Genomic DNA, 17,274 nt, shown 5'->3' with positions numbered 1-17,274 from the left:
TTAGACATTGTCTCTTCAAATATTTCTTCTGCATTTTTTTCACTCTTTTCTTCTGAAATTCCAATTACCAGTATGTTAGACCTTGGACGTTTACCAGCATCTCTTGCATGCTCTGTTCTTTCTCTCCTCTTGTATGTCAGTTTTGGTGTTTTCTAATTAACTTGTTATCAAATTCCTTGGAAATACCCCATGAAATCTACTGTGGTCCTTTGCTTTCTTCATATTCTCCAAAAAACCAACTACTTTGTTAGAGTAATCAGCTGCACTTGCACCAGAGCAGGGGGAAGGATAGCAGGTATGTGCCATTTCCAGATCCTGGACATCCCCAGGGACCCTGGGCTTCAGAGCAGGACCCAAAGCAGATCTCCACTGTGGGTCATGGGTCTGCCCTCTTGGTGGTCTCTGGTCACAAGGATGCTTCCAGGTAGCCTCCCAGGGCACAGTTGGCCTAAGCAGGACCCCTTAGGTGGTAGGTGAAGGTCTGGGGGCTCGTGGAGGCTCAAAAATCCCTCCCCATCGCCCAGGGTTGGAGGCTAGTACAGAAGATGGGTCAGGTCTGAGAGCTCCTGGAGGAAAAAGTCCAAGAGCGAGGGAGATTCTGAGAACTTGGAGGCAGATTTAGAGGCAGAGTAGGGTCCCAGGGACCGAGGGATGTTGCTGTCAGGCCAGGACCTCTTGAAATAGAGGACCTGTGGGTAGTGAAAGAAGAATCTATCAGTGGTTTGTGTTTCCTTCACTTTCTAAGGGGAAGGAGATTTCCAGTCACCGACGTAGGACCCAGCAGTTCTGTCCTACCTGTATCAGGCTGTCACTCATCAGCCTGTTGTCTGAGTCACCACCATATTTATTTGAAGGTAGCAACTATTCTTCATGAAGCAGAAGTTTATGTCTTCAAATAAAAGAAAAAAAAATAACAATGGTAGCACCTCTGCCTTCTTGCAAGAATGGCCTTGTTGCTTTCAAATAACTCTACTTCCCCTGCAGAAAACAATAACAAAAAGATAAACGAGAAAAAGTCATTTGGGGAAATCAAGAAACACAGTTCTAAAAACGTATGGATGAAAGAAGAAATAAAAATGGATATGAGATAACATTCTGAACACATAGTTACTTGGGGAATGCAATTAAAGCAGGATGTAGGAAATTTTATAGCCTTAATGCTTCTATTTGAAAAGAAAAAAAGGCTGAAATGGACTGAGCTATATATCTGTTTCAAAAAGTTAGAAAAAGAAGAGCAAAATAATCCAAACAAAATGGAAAGAAATCAATAATAAAGATAAAATGAGTAATTTCATAGAAAACAAACGAAGTAGAAAGCATAGAAAAAGCCAAAATTTGACTCTTTAAAAGACTCAGGACTTCCTTGGTGGTCCAGTGGTTAAGAATCCACCTTCCAATGCAGGGGACACTGGTTCAGTCCTGGTGGGGGAACTAAGATCCCACATGCCACGGGGCAACTAAGCTTGAGCGCTGTAGAACCCGAGCACCGCAACTAGAGAGGAGCCCACGTGCAGCAATGCAGAGCCTGCAGTCCACAACGAAAGATCCCACATGCTGTGATGAAGATAGTGCAACTAAGACCCAATGCAGCCAAATAAATAAATAAATATTAAAAGAAAGAAAAGACTCAGACAATTAATGAACTTTTAACAAGATTTATTAAGAGAGAAAGCATGAGTGGGCCGATACCAGGAATGAAAAAGGAGACATAACTAGAGCTTGTGCAGATATGAAAAGTTATGTCTGTGACAATGCATTTCACTATTTAAACAGAATAGACAAATTTCTAGACAATTATGTGAAAAGTGACTCACAAGGAGCTAGAGTGCATGGTCTTCAGTAGTTGTGGCTCACGGGCTCTAGAGCAAAGACTCAGTAGTTGTGGCGCAAGGGCTTAGCTGCTCCACGGCATGTGAGATCTTCCCTGACCAGGGCTTGAACATGTGTCCCCTGCAGTGGCAGGTGGGTTCTTAACCACTGTGCCACCAGGGAAGTCCCATGTATGCGTCTTTATCTTTAACGTGGGTTTCTTGTAGACGACATATAGGTGGGCAATGTTTTGTTGATCGACTTTGACAGTCTTTAGCTTTTAATTGGTTCTCTTAGACCAAAGTGATTGGCGTTCAAAGTGATTATCAGTATAGTTAGATTAATGTGTACAACATTCCTTACTGTTTTTTTTGCCCTTGTTCTTTGTTCCTGTTTTTGTCTTACACTCTTTTTCTGCTTTTTGTGGTCTTAATTGAGCATTTTATATGAATGCAGCACATATTATAGAAACATAATGGTTATTGATTTTATTTGTTCCAGGGACAGGAGAATGGTGAGGAGGCGGGAACTAACATTTATTGACGTTTCTGTGGGCTGTCTAGATACATAGTTCTATGATTGTTCCCTTTATTTCCCTTTACTTCTTTCATTATCTCTATGATTGGATATTTGCCATTTTAAAGGTAAGGAGACTGAGGTTCAAAGGTTTTAAAATTTCCTTCAGACCAGTGTCTAGCATGTGGCTTAAATCCAGGTCTTTCTGACTCCAAAGCCCATTTTCTGTCTATTGAAATACGTCATCTTTTCCGGACATTGTTTTGGAATTAGAAATTTAGGAATTTGACATGTAAAACTTAAAGACTCTCAGTTTTGTCACTTTTTCATTTAGGCCCTAAGAAAAAATTTAAAGCTCCCCAAAGCAAGGCCCCAGTAAGCAGCTCATCTGAGGAAAAAGAAGCTAGATTAGTGCCAGAGGTCCTGAGCCCACCAGCTCCTCCCGGGGCCTGTCCCATGGTGGGGAAAGAAGGGCCTGCACCCCAGGAGCCACGGCCTCAGGAGGCTGGAAGTGTCCTCTGTGACGATGGAGCCTCCAGTGAGCTGGGCCTGGAGCAACTCGTGGAGGACGTTGGAGCAGAGCTGGGGCAGAGGGAGGCGCCACGGCGCAGCGACGGCGCAGGGGGGCTCGCCGCGGCCGCCTGCGAGGAGTAGCTGGGCCGCGCCTGCTCCCTGCCCTCTCATCCCTTCTGTGGGGGCAGGAGGCAGAGCCTCTCAGAGCGCCCCCAAGAAGCTGATCAACGCTGGGTTGCTCATGGGCTGTGAGGTTGTTGGCTAAGGTCAGAGTCGTGCAGTTTATGTTAATAAACCAGGTTACGGGTTTAGTTGGTTTGGTTCCTCTCAAGCACTTGCTTGCTTTTTCTTCTCTCCCTCCTCCTCCGTGTCACTGTGGCCCATGGTGCTTTCTGGTAGGAGGCCTGTCAGTATGGGGAACTGGGAAGGTGACGACACCAGAGTCCTGGGAGAAGGACATCGAGAAGGGCAGGTCTCCGTTCAAATCTTGCCTCAGCCTCCTATTAGCTACATGGCCTTGGGAAAAGCATTGTAACCATTCTGGGTCTTGTTAATCCTGCGTCAGATGGTACCTCCAGTGCCATATAGGGTGGTTGATGATGCTGGAATTAGGTGATGCACGTAAGGCACTAACACGATACATGCTAGTTATCTTCCTAAGCAAAGTAGAATGGTTAAAGTTCGCTTCCGGACTGACTTACCCGTGTTTGGGGATTTATTGGTCCCTGGCCTGAGGCAGTCACTGACCAAAAGTACTAGGGGAGGGATCTTGGGTGTGAGCTATCTATTATGGTTAATTTATGGCAAGAAGGACAGAAGTTGAAGGTGATGTCAGCTTTCTCCTTAGATGCATTCAGGCAAATTTTACAGGAACTTTTATTTTTGTGGTCAAGGGCTAGGAGGTTGAAGACGGAACTGGAGCAGGTGGCTGTGTGTCTCTCAGGTCCTTGGTGGCCTTCAACACCTGCTGGCTTCTGAGTCGTCTGTGTCTGTCCAGGGTGATTATGAGAAACTGAGATCCCTGTGTGCAGCTGACTCTAAGCAGGTCCTCACTCAGTCCCACTCCTTAGGTCTTTAAGACAGTGTATAGGGTCTCTTCCTGGGGGCCCTGTTGGGGAGGCGGGTGGGGAGGCGCTGCTGGTGAGGTCAAGCTGGAGAGGGCGAGGGAGGCATAGACGATGCCGTCATCCTGGGGGAGAATGGAGGGGGGGGGCCAGGCAGCAGAGGGGGAGCTGTGCCATCTCAGCGCCGCAGCCCCACAGCTGATGCCCTGCCCAAACCACAGTCCCTCTGTTCTTCCACCCCACCTTCTCCAAACATCCCTTTAATTCTTTCAGGCCCTAATCTGAGCTGCTTACCTTGGTGTCCAGCTTGGGGCCTGTATGTTGTCCTAGAAAAAAATCAAGATGTGCCAGGGTTAGGTGGCCTGGCAGCAAGGGTAGAGAAGTGGGCAGGGGGCTCCAGTAGTGAGGTCATCTTTAGGTCAGGAACAGGGTCTGGGGGAGGGTGGGGGAGGCGGGGGAGAGAGGAGGATGCTGAGGGCACGTGTGTAGGGAGGGGGTGTATGTGGGGAAGGACGGCCCAGGTGGAGAGCGGGGATGATGGCGGCAGGACCTACCTTTATTCCCAACGTTCTCGTATTTCTCCTCCGGGTTTTGGAAGGATCCCCTGTGTGGGAACAGGAGGGGGGCGATGTGTCAGAGGCTGGGCAGAAAAGAGTTACCACCTGCATCGGGCTGGTTCTCTCGGTGGCGACTCTGTGACCTGCCTGGACACACGCGGAAGATGCAGGCAGAGGTTGGAGGCTCTCAGCAGGAGGCCACCTGGACGGGGTGAGGGCTCTTTTGCGGTGCAGCCCTGTCCCTGAGTGCTGACTGAGGTGGCTGGTTCCGGAGAAGCGGCTTTACTGCAGGGGCACAGGGAGGAGAAGCAGGAGGGGGAGCTTCTGTTCTCTCTGCCGCAGCGCCTCAGTTACAACTGGAGCATGAGGACCAGGAAGCTCATCTCAGGTCCCCTGGGCGGTGCTCAGGCCTTGGTCCCTAGAGGAGACGCCATCGCCATGGGGAGGGGTCCGAGGAGGGCAGCTGTCAAGAGTCAGGAGGGAGAGAAAAGAGGGAGGGGCTGAGAGAAGGAAAAGCCTGGAAGTGGAAGGAAAGATGGAGAAAGGAAAGAGGTGGGCCATGAGGAGGGTAAGAGCTCAGGAAAGGAAGAGGAGCTGGGGCCCGAGGAGAGGGAGCCAGGCTGGAAGCCAGGCGGGAAGTTGCTCTGCGGAAAGACAGAGGGCGGAGCAGCTGGAGGTCCCGTGTCACAGGGGAAAAGGACAGACTGGATGAGGGGCAAGAAAGAGGACAGAACGTGGAGGTGGTAGGTGTGTTCAGGAAGGATGAGGTGGAGAGAAACCAGGATGAACAGAGGAAAAGGCCGAGAACTGGGGATGAAGGAGGATAGGGGAGCCAGAGAAAGACAGAGGGAGATGTTCCGGGAAAGAGTCAGAGAAAGTGCTGGTCCACTGCTCTCGATTTTTTAAAGAGCTGGAGCCTCCGGAAGTGGAGAGCCTGGCCTGTTAGGGGACTTGGGAGGGTGTGGATGGAGAGTCCAGGAGGGGAGGGGCTGTGAAAGGCTCCCTAGTGCTGTTCTCAGAAGGAAACTTCCTGCTTCACAAAACAGCACCCCTCTCCCCGCCCTTGGAGGAGAAGCGCTCACCTGGCTGGGGTTCTGGCTTTAGTCTGCAGACATGTAGGGGGACCAACAGTGTGTCAGTGTGTCATCCATGGAGGCCTGTCTCCTGACTGCCTTCTCTGGCCCGTCCCACTCTGAGCTCATCCTTGGAGAGACCAGAGCAGCGAAGTAGCTCGGCTGAATCCCGCCTGGGAAGGGCCTGGGACTCTGAGCCTGCACCCAGCAGGCACCCTGAGGCTGCCCACGCCTGTCCTGCCTTGTCCTCAACACCCATCAGGAGAGCGGCTCTTCCCTGCACCCTGCGCCCCTTCACCTTCTGAATACATTGGACTTGCCCACTTCCCCCAACTCCAGTGACCTCTGCTCCACTCAGCCACACCCTGGGCCTTTTTTTTTTTTTTAATTACTCGAGCTGAGACCTCTGACCTAGTAAATGCTAGTATCATTTTTATGCTGCTACGGTCTTTCCTTCCAGCTCTCTTGTTATCATCCCTCTGTACCTGTGCTTAACCTCATTAACTCTTGTCTCTTGATGATCCACTTTCCTTCAGGTTATCCAGGCTCCCTGCTGAGTCCTCTACTCTCCATCTCTGCCCTCTCACTGGCTCCTTGACCTCCTGTGTTCCCCTGTCCTTCTGCCACACTTTCTGACACATCTTCAATCCTGGATGTGTCCTAAGGCAGGGAATGCTATTTGCTTATCCCAATATCCGTTTGCTTCTTCTTATTCAGTTACAGAACCTTGATTTTATTTGGAGTGGCAGCATGCCCCCCTACAGGTAGATGTGGGACATATGTGGGACCTAAATCTTGCCAATATGATATAAAGGGAAGTTGTGGGTAGGACTTCACAGATGCTCTTTAAAAGGAGGACAGACAGCTGGGGAATTGTCTTTTTGTCCTTTCCTCCTTTATCCCTGATTGGATTCAGAAATAATGGCTGGAGTTCTAGCAGCCATCTTGAACTATGAGGTAACCTTTAGGATAGAAGCCAGGATCCAGGACAGTGAGCAGAAAGGTAGAAGCCTGAGTGCTTATAGGTGGTAGCTTCTGCTCTCTGGCTCTACATCCTTTTATATGAGGGGGGAAAAAGTAAACTCTGTGTTATTTAACTTACTGTTCCTTCTGGACTTTGGTGCTAGCAGCTGAACACAACTTCTAACCAGTAATTCCTAAGTGTTTCTAAACCTGCATGCTTGAACACTGCTGGGGGGAAACATAATCCCGTGCAATGATGCTTGTACAGATTTATGGCTTCTCATCTGAGTTGGTCCTCAAATACCATCTTGCATTTCCTTAGTGACTACGTCACATTTTCTCTTTGTCTCTGACCCTCATCCTCACTCCCAGGACACAACCACTGTGGTTTTTGCTCTGCAGAATTAAAAAACAATTTGTATGCAATTGAATTTATAAACATTTTTATTCATGACTTTTTCATACTTAGGCTGGTCATCTTCAATCCATGGTTGTAAAATAGTTTCACATGCTTTCTGCTAGTACTAGGGTTATTTTTTCCTCATTTATATCTTCAATTTTGGTGCAAATTATGAGGTAGGGAGATAACATTATTCTTTCTCAGCTGCTACTCCATTGTTCCAGGACCATGTATTGAACTATTCATCCTTCCCCCTAGATTAGAAATGCTTCCTTTTAACCTACTAAATTCCCTCATATATCTGGATCTGTTTTCATCCTGCTTGTATTTGATTTTTCACTTTTATTCCATCTGTTTATCTATCATATGCCAGAATTACATCATTTTAATTATTGTAACTTATTAATTATAAGTCCTCATGCTCATATAGTGCTTATTCTGCACCAGGATCTATTCTAAATGCCTTTTGTTTGTCATGACAACCCCAGGGAAATACTATTTTTATTCCCATTTTACCTATGAGTAAGTTGAGGCTCAGAGCAGTAGTATCGTAGTGCCAGAGTTTACCCAGCCAGGGTGTGAAGCAGGTTTGGCTGCAGGCATGCCGGATTCTATGCTTTTCAACCTCTGAGTTTTACTATTTCACAGGGCTCATCTCTCATTGCAAATTTTTAAAAAATTATTTCAAATCAATTTTGGTGGGTGTTGTGGCATAAATAAGTAATGCCTTTAGCCCTGTAGTCTCTTTCAGCTGTGAATGCATACATCCAGATTTCTGATGGGCATCTCTACTCACATGCCACACAAATATAAACCATTCCAAACTCAAGAATCATCCTTGGGCTTCCCTGGTGGCGCAGTGATTGAGAATCCGCCTGCCAATGCAGGGGACACGGGTTCGTGCCCCGGTCCGGGAAGATCCCACATGCCGCGGAGCGGCTGGGCCCGTGAGCCATGGCCACTGAGCCTGCGCATCTGGAGCCTGTGCTCCTCAACGGGAGAGGCCACAACAGTGAGAGGCCCGCGTACTGCAAAAAAAAAAAAGAATCATCCTTCTCTCCCAGTCATGGTCCTTGACCTCCTATGCCCCCTATTTTACTTGGGCTCACCATGGCCTCACTCACCCAAGTTGAAAACATGGGACTAAGCCCCGCTCCCTCATCCTTCTATCAATCCAATCACCAAGTCCTATTGGTTTCCCCTCTTAAACTTTCCAGGATCTGGCCCTCTCCCTCCATCCACGCTGCCACGGCATTAGAGTGACCCCAGGCTGGCCCACCTCCTGCCCCTTTACCGCAGACTGTGTATCTGCAAGGCCAAGCTGAGGTTGCCACTTTGCTGCTTCACTTTGCCTCTGGGATCAGAGGCTCTGGGGTGTGATTTCCAAGGTCATCTTCTCTCATCTCCTGCCTCCTCCATAGCCCTGAGCTACTTAGAGTTCCCAGAATGGTTTCCTTCCCCTGGAAGGACAGTGACCTCTACAGCACCCTCACCACTTGCCTGGCTAATTCTTTCTTATTTTTTGAGACTTTTTTCAGGAGTCACTTCCTCTGGGAAGTCCTCCTTGATTACCCCTCCTTCCTCCCAACCTAGCTCTTCCTAAGTGGGTCAGTTAGCCCTTGAGGCAACTGTCCTCCCCGTATCCTCCTGTCTCCCAGTTCCTTGAAAGCAGGGCCTGTGCTTTATTTACTTTCGCATCTCCATTTACAAGCCAGGCCCTGGGAAATAGGTGTCCAACCAGTGCTTGCTGAACAGAGCCACCTTCCTGTCCCTTCTGCTCTCACCTTCCTTTTCCCAGGGCAGAGCGTCCCTCCCGTGAACCAAAAGCGAGGCCTGAGAAATGATTAAGTCAAGCATCCAGAACTGGAAAGTGATCAGGTTTATGAAGAGGGATTGGTCTGGAGCGGTGGTTCCCAAACTTGATGACACACAAATACCACCTGAGCAGATCATTAAAAATGCAGATTCCCAAGCCCAGACCTCAGGCCCATCAGGGATCTGCATTTTGTTTGTTTTTTTCTTTCGTTTGTTTGTTTTGTTTTCATTTCTATGGTCTTATGGGGGATCTGCATTTTTAATGGGCACCTGGATCATTCTGCTGCAGGAGGGTTCTGAGAAACACCTAGTTGGGAATGCTGGGGAGAGGTTGGAGGTCCCAGACCACTTACCTTTGCTTCTCTTCCACCTGAGGTACATGATCAATCCCAAAATCGCGATTTTGAGCATAGCGCCGGCCAATGACAACCCAACTATAGTTTCCATACTTGGGGACCACAATTCTGAACTCCTTTTGCCATCTGTGACCCTGAGGCCAGCTGTGGTGGTGATGGCGGTGGTGGGGCTTTGAATGGTTGTCTTGGTGGCTGGGAAGACATGAGAAATATGCAAATTCTTCACTAAAGGGCTGGGGGTATCTGGGTGAAGCTGTCACATCTTGTTCCCTAGTTTGGGGAATGGGGGCGGGTAGGGAGCAAGTCTCTGAAGCTCTCCCACAGGGAGGGGAGTTAACAAGGGCAGGTGCTGGAAGCTCTGAATCCTCATCACTCTGTTTAAATCCTGACCCTACCACTGATCAGTGCTGTGCTCTCAGAACCTCATTTGATCACCCACCCATAGGTGAACTAAATCACAGGATTAAAAAAATGTTTTTTATTGTGGTAAAAGACACGTAACATGAAGGTTACTATTTTATTTATTTATTTATTTTTTGCGGTACGCGGGCCTCTCACTGTTGTGGCCTCTCCCGTTGCGGGGCACAGGCTCCGGACGCGCAGGCTCAGCGGCCATGGCTCACGGGCCCAGCCGCTCCGCGGCATGTGGGATCTTCCCGGACCGGGGCACGAACCCGCGTCCCCTGCATCGGCAGGCGGATTCTCAATCACTGCGCCACCAGGGAAGCCCAAGGTTACTATTTTAATCATATTTAACTCTACAGTTCAGTGGCATTAAGTACATTCACACTGTTGTACAACTCTCACCACCATCCAGCTCCCGAATTTTTCACCTTTCTAAACTGAGACTCTGTCCCATTTAAATACTAACTCCCCATCACCTTTCCCCGAGCCTGGCATCCACCAATCTGCTTTCTGACTCTGTGAATATGACTGTTCTAAGTACCTCCTATAAGTCGAATCAAACAGTATTCGTCTGCACCTAATGTATATTGGAATGCGTTTCTAAGGTTAACTTATTAAGTCCTACAAACAGATTGCACCTCTTTTAACAGACCATTAAAAGATTACTGAATACCCAGCCAAAAGGAAAAAAACCCAAATTCCAATAAAGTCTTCGGGTTAGTGTGGACCAAATTCACTGTCCACTCTTATTAGAAATTATAATAAAAGTGAAAATACCATCCCTCAACTAAGATTTTATAATTTAAAAATTACTTAATCAAAGAAAAATTACTTAATTATACTAACATGTCAGATAAAATAAAAGTGATAGGAACGCATGTTAAAAACCCTACAAAGCTAAAGCTACATTCAAAGTTGAACTCACAGTATTAAAAACTTTCATTATTTTAGGGCTTCCCTGGTGGTGCAGTGGTTGAGAGTCTGCCTGCCGATGCAGGAGGATCCCACATGCCACGGAGCGGCTGGGCCCGAGGTTCGCGTAACGCAAAACAACAACAACAAAACTTTCATTATTTTAAATGTGAAGATATTTTTTAAATGAATGAAAGATTCAGTATCCAAGAAAAGAGTACCCAAAACGGAGAGGCGTTTCTAAGGAAATGCATAGTTTTCATAGAAAGTAATGAAAACCTAGATAGGATACATTTTTAAGGAAACAGAACAGCAGAAGGACTAAAAAATTCAGGAAGTGGTTATTTAGGGAAAAACAAATAAGAAAACAGACAAGACTCTTGCAAACCTAATAGTGACAAAGAGTCTGTTGAAATCATGAGTGCATGTGTGCTCAATTATAAGTTGAGAAATCTAAAAACCTTTGTGAAGTGGATGATTTTATGAGAGAAAGAAAAATTTAAAAGAATTAATTTAAGAAATAGTAAACTTAATGGATAGACAAAGAAGAAATTGAGAACAGTATTAAAGAACTACCTTTCAGGGCTTCCCTGGTGGCGCAGTGGTTGAGAGTCCGCCTGCCGATGCAGGGGACGCGGGTTCGTGCCCTGGTCCGGGAAGATCCCACACGCCACGGAGCGGCTGGGCCCGTGAGCCATGGCCGCTGAGCCTGTGCGTCCGGAGCCCGTGCTCCGCAACGGGAGGCCCGCGTACCGCAAAAAAAAAAAAAAAAACAAAAAAAAAACTACCTTTCATAGAGATTTCAAGCTCAGAAGCTTTAATGGATGAATTCTTGTGAAAATTTAAGGAGTAGATAATTCCCAGACAGAAGGTTCCAGAACATAGAAATATGGAAAATAAGGCAATTCTAATTCATTTTGTTAAATAGTAACATAAACCTTATGCTAGGGACTTCCCTGGTGGCCTAGTGGTTAAGAATCCGCCTGCCAATGCAGGGTCCATGGGTTCGATCCCTGGTCCAGGAAGAACCCACATGTCACGGAGCAGCTAAGCCCATGCGCCACAACTACTGAGCCCACGCACCGCAACTACTGAAGCCTGTGCGCTTTCAGCCCGCGCTCCACAAGAGAAGCCACCGCAATGAGAAACCCGCTCACCACAACTAGAGAAAGCCTGCGTGCAGCAACAAAGACCCAACACAGCCAAAAGCAAAAAAAAAACCTTATGCTAATCTCCAATCATAATCTGGATTGCTTCCGTACGCACCTTCAGGGATATTAGGGGTTGCCATTCCTGACCCTTTTTCCAGGGTAAGTCATCTTGCTTCTGGGTGTCCCCGCTGGTGGCTTAGTGTTTAACCACTCTGATCTCCTGAGCCAGTTACATTCATCTATCTGTTTCCAGTGTCCCAAATTTTGGTTTTGTCCTCCTAGCTCACAATTTTTTTGTCCTTGTTGGTTTTTGTCTTAAAAATTCCCTTTGCTGGGCTTCCCTGATGGCGCAGTGGTTGAGAATCCGCCTGCCGATGCAGGGGATACGGGTTCGTGCCCCGGTCCGGGAAGATCCCACATGCTGCGGAGCGGCTGGGCCCGTGAGCCATGGCCGCTGAGCCTGCGCATCCGGAGCCTGTGCCCCGCAACAGGAGAGGCCACAACAGTGAGAGGCCCGCATATCACAAAAAAAAAAAAAAAAAAAAAAAAAAAAAAAATTCCCTTTGCTGTCATTTTAGTAGATTTTGGGAGGGAGTGGAGGTAAACGTGCATATAACTCTCTATCTTGGCCAGAATTTATGCTTTACTTTTACAATGAAAAGTATAAAAAGTAAACATTCAAAAGATAATGTTGTACATTAATAATAAAAATAAAGAATGGAGAGGAAATTAGGGAATTAGAAAAGGAAGAAGAGGGATCTAAGGAGACCAGAAATCTGTCAGAAAAGGTCATTTAAGGCAGCGGTCCCCAACCTTTTTGGCACCAGGGACCGATTTCGTGGAAGACAGTGTTTCCTCGGAAGCGGGAAGGGATGGTTTAGTCGGTAATGCTAGCGATGGGGAGAGGCAGATGAAGTTTGCTCGCTCAACCGCCGCTCACCTCCTGCTGTGCGGCCCTGTTCCTAACAGGCTGCGGACCCCTGATTTAAGGGAATATGGAGGAGGTGCAGGAAATAGTAATCCAAGCCTGTCTTGCTTAATTCGGATTGTTAGTCACTACCTGTTCGCTCTTAAACGAGCATAGTGGTCAAGAAGGGGCAGTGGGGCTTCCCTGGTGGCGCAGTGGTTGAGAATCCGCCTGCCGATGCAGGGGACGCGGGTTCGTGCCCCGGTCCGGGAGGATCCCACGTGCCGCGGAGCAACTAAGCCCGTGAGCCATGGCCTCTAGGCCTGCGCGTCCGGAGCCTGTGCTCCGCAACGGGAGAGGCCACAACAGTGAGAGGCCCGCATACCGCAAAAAAAAAAAAAAAAAAAAAAAAGAAGGGGCAGTGGCTTTCCAAGAGGGGAGACAGGGAGAGTGTCTTTCCGGCCAAGAGCAGTAATCCATCATGGACATTGTTTAGAACTGCCAGCACAAGTGATTATAAAGAGCAAACTGTCTTAGTCAATTATTAGTTTTCTAAACAATTACAGACAACAACACCCTTATTGCCATTGCCTGTCAGAGAGAACCCCTCCCCCCTGCTCTGGAGTCAGATACACTGAGGTGCAAGTTCCGACGCCCCACTGAGTGACAGACAGAGATCTGTTAATGCCGCGTGTCCATTATTAGGTTAAAAAGAGGTCACGACACCAAGATGATGAGGTCAGTAGGTGAGGCCGAGCAGCTCATGGTTAAGAAGGGAGGCTCTGGGGTTAAACTGGGGTCAAACCCCACCTGCACCAGGAGTGACTTCGGGCAGGTGTTTGCTGTGCGAGCCTCGGTCTCCCTTCCTGTGACAGGAGGATGGCAGCAGGGCCGACTGTTACCGGGGTCATGGGGAAGGTTAGCCGGGGTTCAGCTGGGTGATGCTGCCAAGGTGTCCAGCCGGGACGCAGGGCACAGTCAGCGGGAGCCGCCGTTACCGCTGCTGCTGCCTCGTCATGACCAGGACAGAGGAGCAAGATGGGGGTGGACAACGGGGACAGTGTGACCAGAACCACACAGGGAGAGGTGGGGGGGAGGCAAGGAGGTAAAGGGGATGGACGCGGGGGAAGAGGAGATGCGAAACAGGTGAGGGGGACACGGGACGCCTCGGGCCACCATGGGTGGCCACCGCACACCTACTGTGTGTGGGGGCTGAGCTCTTGGCCGTGGGGAGACAGACATGGGGTAGCTGAGCCTCCACACGCGGACACGCGACAGAGGGGAGGCAGCCACATCCCAAAGACATCAAGTCACCTGGAGGACGGGGTGAGGGCAGGGGAGGGTGCAGCCCCAGCTTGGAGCGAGGAAGGAGAATAGCTGGGAGCCCCGAGGGCGGAGGCCTGAGGATGAGGGAGGGGCTGGGTCTGGAGGGCAGAGAGGAGGATGGGCCAGGGAGGCCAGCCAGGGCTGGGAAGGTGAAGGTGAGAGGGGTTGCTAGAGGCCTGGGAGGAGTGGAGGGGGCAGGGGCAGGAGTTTGAGAGAAGAGAGGAAGAGGGGGCCTGGGCCAGGCTTGGGAGGTAAGACCCCAGTGGCCTCTAGGAGCCTCAGGCAGGACAGCTGGACTCACTGGGGATGATGGTGAGTGTGGTTCCGGGGATGGACTGCCACATCCTCTTGCCGCTTCTCAGCGTGTCCAGCGCCACCTGGCAGAAGTACGTAGCCTCATCCTCCTTCCGCAGTTTCGAGATCTGGAGGGAGCCGTTCTTCCTGCCCTGTGTCCAGTGCAGGAGGAGCCGGTCCTTGAAATCCTTATGGATGAACAGTGGGGTCGTTTTGTAGATGTACTCCCCATGGAAGTGTTTCCATCTCCAGAATATTCTCACGTTGGGAACCTTGGCTAATTGCCAGGGGTAATAGAAGGAGAAGGGGATGTGGACGGAACCACCGATGGAGGCTGAGAGTTCCTTCGGTTGGTTCATCCCATAGTCAGTGTTTGGACTGGGTTCTGCCCAGTGACCTAGAGGAGGGAGGGAGAGGGAGAGACTTTGAAGGTGACCCCAGACCGTCAGCCACCCTCACCTACAGGGGGAATGTGCGACAGGTGGTAGGACTGGCCCTCTGGCCTGGGTGAGGCCCTCTCCAGGCTTGGGGCGGGGAGGAGGGTGCGGGGTTGGGGGTGGGAGGCCTGGCCGGCTACCCCAGGGGACACTTCTACAGACACCCATCCGTAGCCCCTCCCCGGGGGGGTGGTCCCTGCGGCCCTGGGCAGAGCGGGACTGTCCCGGCCTCTCACCTGCCTGCGGAGATGCCAGGGGCAGCAGCAGGGGCAGCAGCAGGGCCAGACCCATGGCCTTGCCCTCCTCCCAGGATGAGAAGACAAGCAGAGCCTTCAAGGCCGGAGGGGAGGCCTGTGGAGGGGCCGCCTGCGGGGAATCTCAGCACCAGGAGAGCGAGGACCAGGCTCCCTCAGAGGACTGAGGAGGGTAGGGGCCTTCCCCAAACCCGCCCACCCCTGCCATGACTGGCACTTCCTTTATCAATCTGGCTTCTTTTCCTGTATTGCAACAGGGCCTCTCTGTGGTCAGTGCAAAGGGAACCATGATCTAGGGCTCCCTGCCCCCCTCTGCACACTGAGGGGCTGGTCCTGACCTGGGCCAGCTGGGGCCTCTCCTCTCTCCCTCGGCTCCCTGCCTCTGCCACCCCCTTGGCATCTCCTTAGGAGTCAGTCTCTGTGTGTCTCTCTCCTTTTCTCTGCTTCTCTGAGTGTCTCTCTCCTCCCAGGGAAAGGGGCGACAGCAGGACCAGTTCAGGCTCCTTCAGGGAGAGGTCCACGGCCCTGAGTCCCTGCCCAGCTGCAGCCCCTTAGAGAGGAGGAGGAGGAGGGAGCTGCCGGTGGTCAAGCCTCCGCCCGCAGCCCAGGCACCAGGGGCACCCAGCATGCTAGTGGTCTCTCTCTCTCCAGGTAGGCGACACTGCAGTGCCCCCTTCAGTCCCCAGGCAGAACCAAGGCCCACCAGGCCCCTCCCGCGCTGCTCTGCTCCGTGTGTGCAGCCTCACGCCCTCCCTGAGGTGAGGAGGCGAGGGTGAGCGCAGGTTCCCACCTACCCCGAGGGTGGGCCTTCTGGAGGCCACACCTCCACCCGGAGAGGCAGGACTGGGTCTGCAGGGCCCTGTGTCCTCACACTCTGCAACGAGGGCACCGGGGCTCAGACACGCCCTGCCCCACGTCCAGGACTCTGAGGTGGCGGGTCCAGGACTTGAGCTCCAGTCTTGCTGAGCCCACAGAGCCCTCTGCCCCTTCTGGATGCTTCCTCCTGGCTGCACCACAGAATCTCTGGGCCTCACCGTCTGAGTGCAGAGCTCTAGCGGGTGAGCCCGGAGGCTGTACTGAATAACGCCTCTCAGGGGGTTCCATCTGCAGCTGTGCAACCCTGGCTCATCCAGAGCCTTCCCTGGACACAGGGGATGAAGGTCAGAGCAGTCAGGAGCCATCCTGGTGACAGTCCCCGGGACCCTCTCTGATGGAGGCCCTGCCCGCCTGTGACTGGTGGTGGGCGGGGTGAGAGATTGGGGGCTGGGAACTTTGGTGGCCCCCCAGGGCTGGCTGGGATGGAGGCTCTGCTCACCCACTCCCCAGGATGACATTGGCATTGGTTCACAGAATGGACCATGGGGGTGGGAGGACATGATTTGAACTTCCTTTTTCCTTTTCTCAGTTTTTTGTCCCAATCCTAATAGTTTTTTCCCACAGTTTTCTCATGGCCAGCCAGTGGTTCTGGCTTCCTCTATGTGCCTGCACTTGTAGGCCGCAGAGGACAGATTCTGCACTTTCATGGAACCCTCATATCTGAGTCAAGCCCTAAACATGCGTTTTCTCAGTTTCAGCTTTACGACATCCTGTGGTGATGTATCCTTATGTCCATTTTACCCAGGAAGAAACTGAGGCCCAGAGCCTTAATGTCATGGAGAGTCCCAGACTCTCCCATTCCTGTTGGGGGAACGGAGGATGAGCTCCTGTTACCAGTTCAGCCCAAGCATCTTTCACAGTGCACAGGGAGCTGACCTCACTGACTCTGGTTCCCTCCAGGTCTGGATTTGGACCGCACTCAGGTCTGTCTGCCTCGTGAGCTTGGCGCTTACCCGAGGTTGCCCCTCCCCCATCAACCACCCCCGTTAACCTCCCTCACTTCCCCTTCCTTCCACAGCCCATCCGTGGGGGCGGGGTCATTCATCGTGCTTCATTCAGCTGGCCACTTCCCAGGGTCTGGGGAAACAAAGGCAGGCGGAATGTGAGTGTGGCCCCTGAGGCGAGGCAGGACACAGGAGGCAAAGAAAGAGCACGGGGAAGGGGGAGGGACGAAGGGCAAGGTCTTGGTCTCTGCTCTTTCCCATGGGCTGTCCCCGGCGCGCGGGCCTCTGCTGACATCGGCGCTCTGTTTACTTCCTCTTGTTTTCCAGGCAGGGAGGGGCCCAGAGGAGGCTTCTCCTGCCCTGGTTGGGTTCAGGCGTGCAGTGAGCCCTCCAGGAACTAGAGTCCAGCTGGGAAGCGAAGACTGTCAGCTTGCTTCACTATGTGAAGCAAGTAGAGGGAGACCCAGGCCCCACAAAGTTGAAACAGGCAGGGATGACATCTCCCACTCCCCGTGTGTCGGGTGCTTTGCACTCGAGTTGGCTGTGTTTTCTTATTTGCTGTATTCTTGATGCTCTGACATCTGGGGCCTCACTGACCAGGGAGAGACTGTCCCTCCCAGGGCTGCCAGTTCTTAGAAGAGCAATGGACGTGCCCAGGAGCTCGCCTGTCATAGGCAAACCAACCAGTCCAGAGCCCACACT

At 50.9% G+C, this 17,274-nt stretch overlaps 1 protein-coding gene across 5 annotated transcripts; it reads right to left on the bottom strand.

Moving 5' to 3' along the window:
• Positions 1–555: 555 nt before the first annotated feature.
• Positions 556–14,917, bottom strand: LOC131740860 (paired immunoglobulin-like type 2 receptor alpha). 5 transcript variants are annotated; one of them, XM_059037195.2, is made up of 7 exons: positions 14,735–14,915; positions 14,069–14,458; positions 9,064–9,258; positions 5,542–5,572; positions 4,457–4,506; positions 4,197–4,228; positions 3,694–4,027 (listed from the first exon to the last, which is right to left on the bottom strand). In XM_059037195.2, the coding sequence occupies exons 1-7, from the start codon at positions 14,787–14,789 to the stop codon at positions 3,905–3,907; spliced, it is 876 nt and encodes a 291-aa protein (XP_058893178.1). In that variant the 5' UTR covers positions 14,790–14,915; the 3' UTR covers positions 3,694–3,904. The 5 variants fall into 5 exon arrangements, with proteins under 5 accessions (XP_066868809.1, XP_058893178.1, XP_066868807.1 ...); XM_067012708.1 differs by lacking the exons at positions 3,694–4,027; positions 5,542–5,572 and adding an exon at positions 556–978; XM_067012706.1 differs by lacking the exon at positions 5,542–5,572 and having other exon boundaries at positions 3,698–4,027.
• Positions 14,918–17,274: the final 2,357 nt, after the last annotated feature.

Source organism: Kogia breviceps, chromosome 14 (assembly GCF_026419965.1).
Source record: "Kogia breviceps isolate mKogBre1 chromosome 14, mKogBre1 haplotype 1, whole genome shotgun sequence".
NCBI classification, from domain to species: domain Eukaryota; kingdom Metazoa; phylum Chordata; class Mammalia; order Artiodactyla; family Physeteridae; genus Kogia; species Kogia breviceps.
This window is presented reverse-complemented; position numbering and strand designations above follow the sequence as displayed.

What these genes read in the sequence shown, in the direction of transcription:
- LOC131740860 (XM_059037195.2), bottom strand. Translation starts at nt 14,789, where the DNA reads ATGGGTCTGGCCCTGCTGCTGCCCCTGCTGCTGCCCCTGGCATCTCCG. An exon ending in CACACTCACCATCATCCCCA is followed by an intron (nt 9,259 to 14,068) that starts GTGAGTCCAGCT and finishes ATGTCTTCCCAG; the next exon opens with CCACCAAGACAACCATTCAA. An exon ending in AAAGCCAGAACCCCAGCCAG is followed by an intron (nt 4,507 to 5,541) that starts GTGAGCGCTTCT and finishes GTTCCCACACAG; the next exon opens with GGGATCCTTCCAAAACCCGG.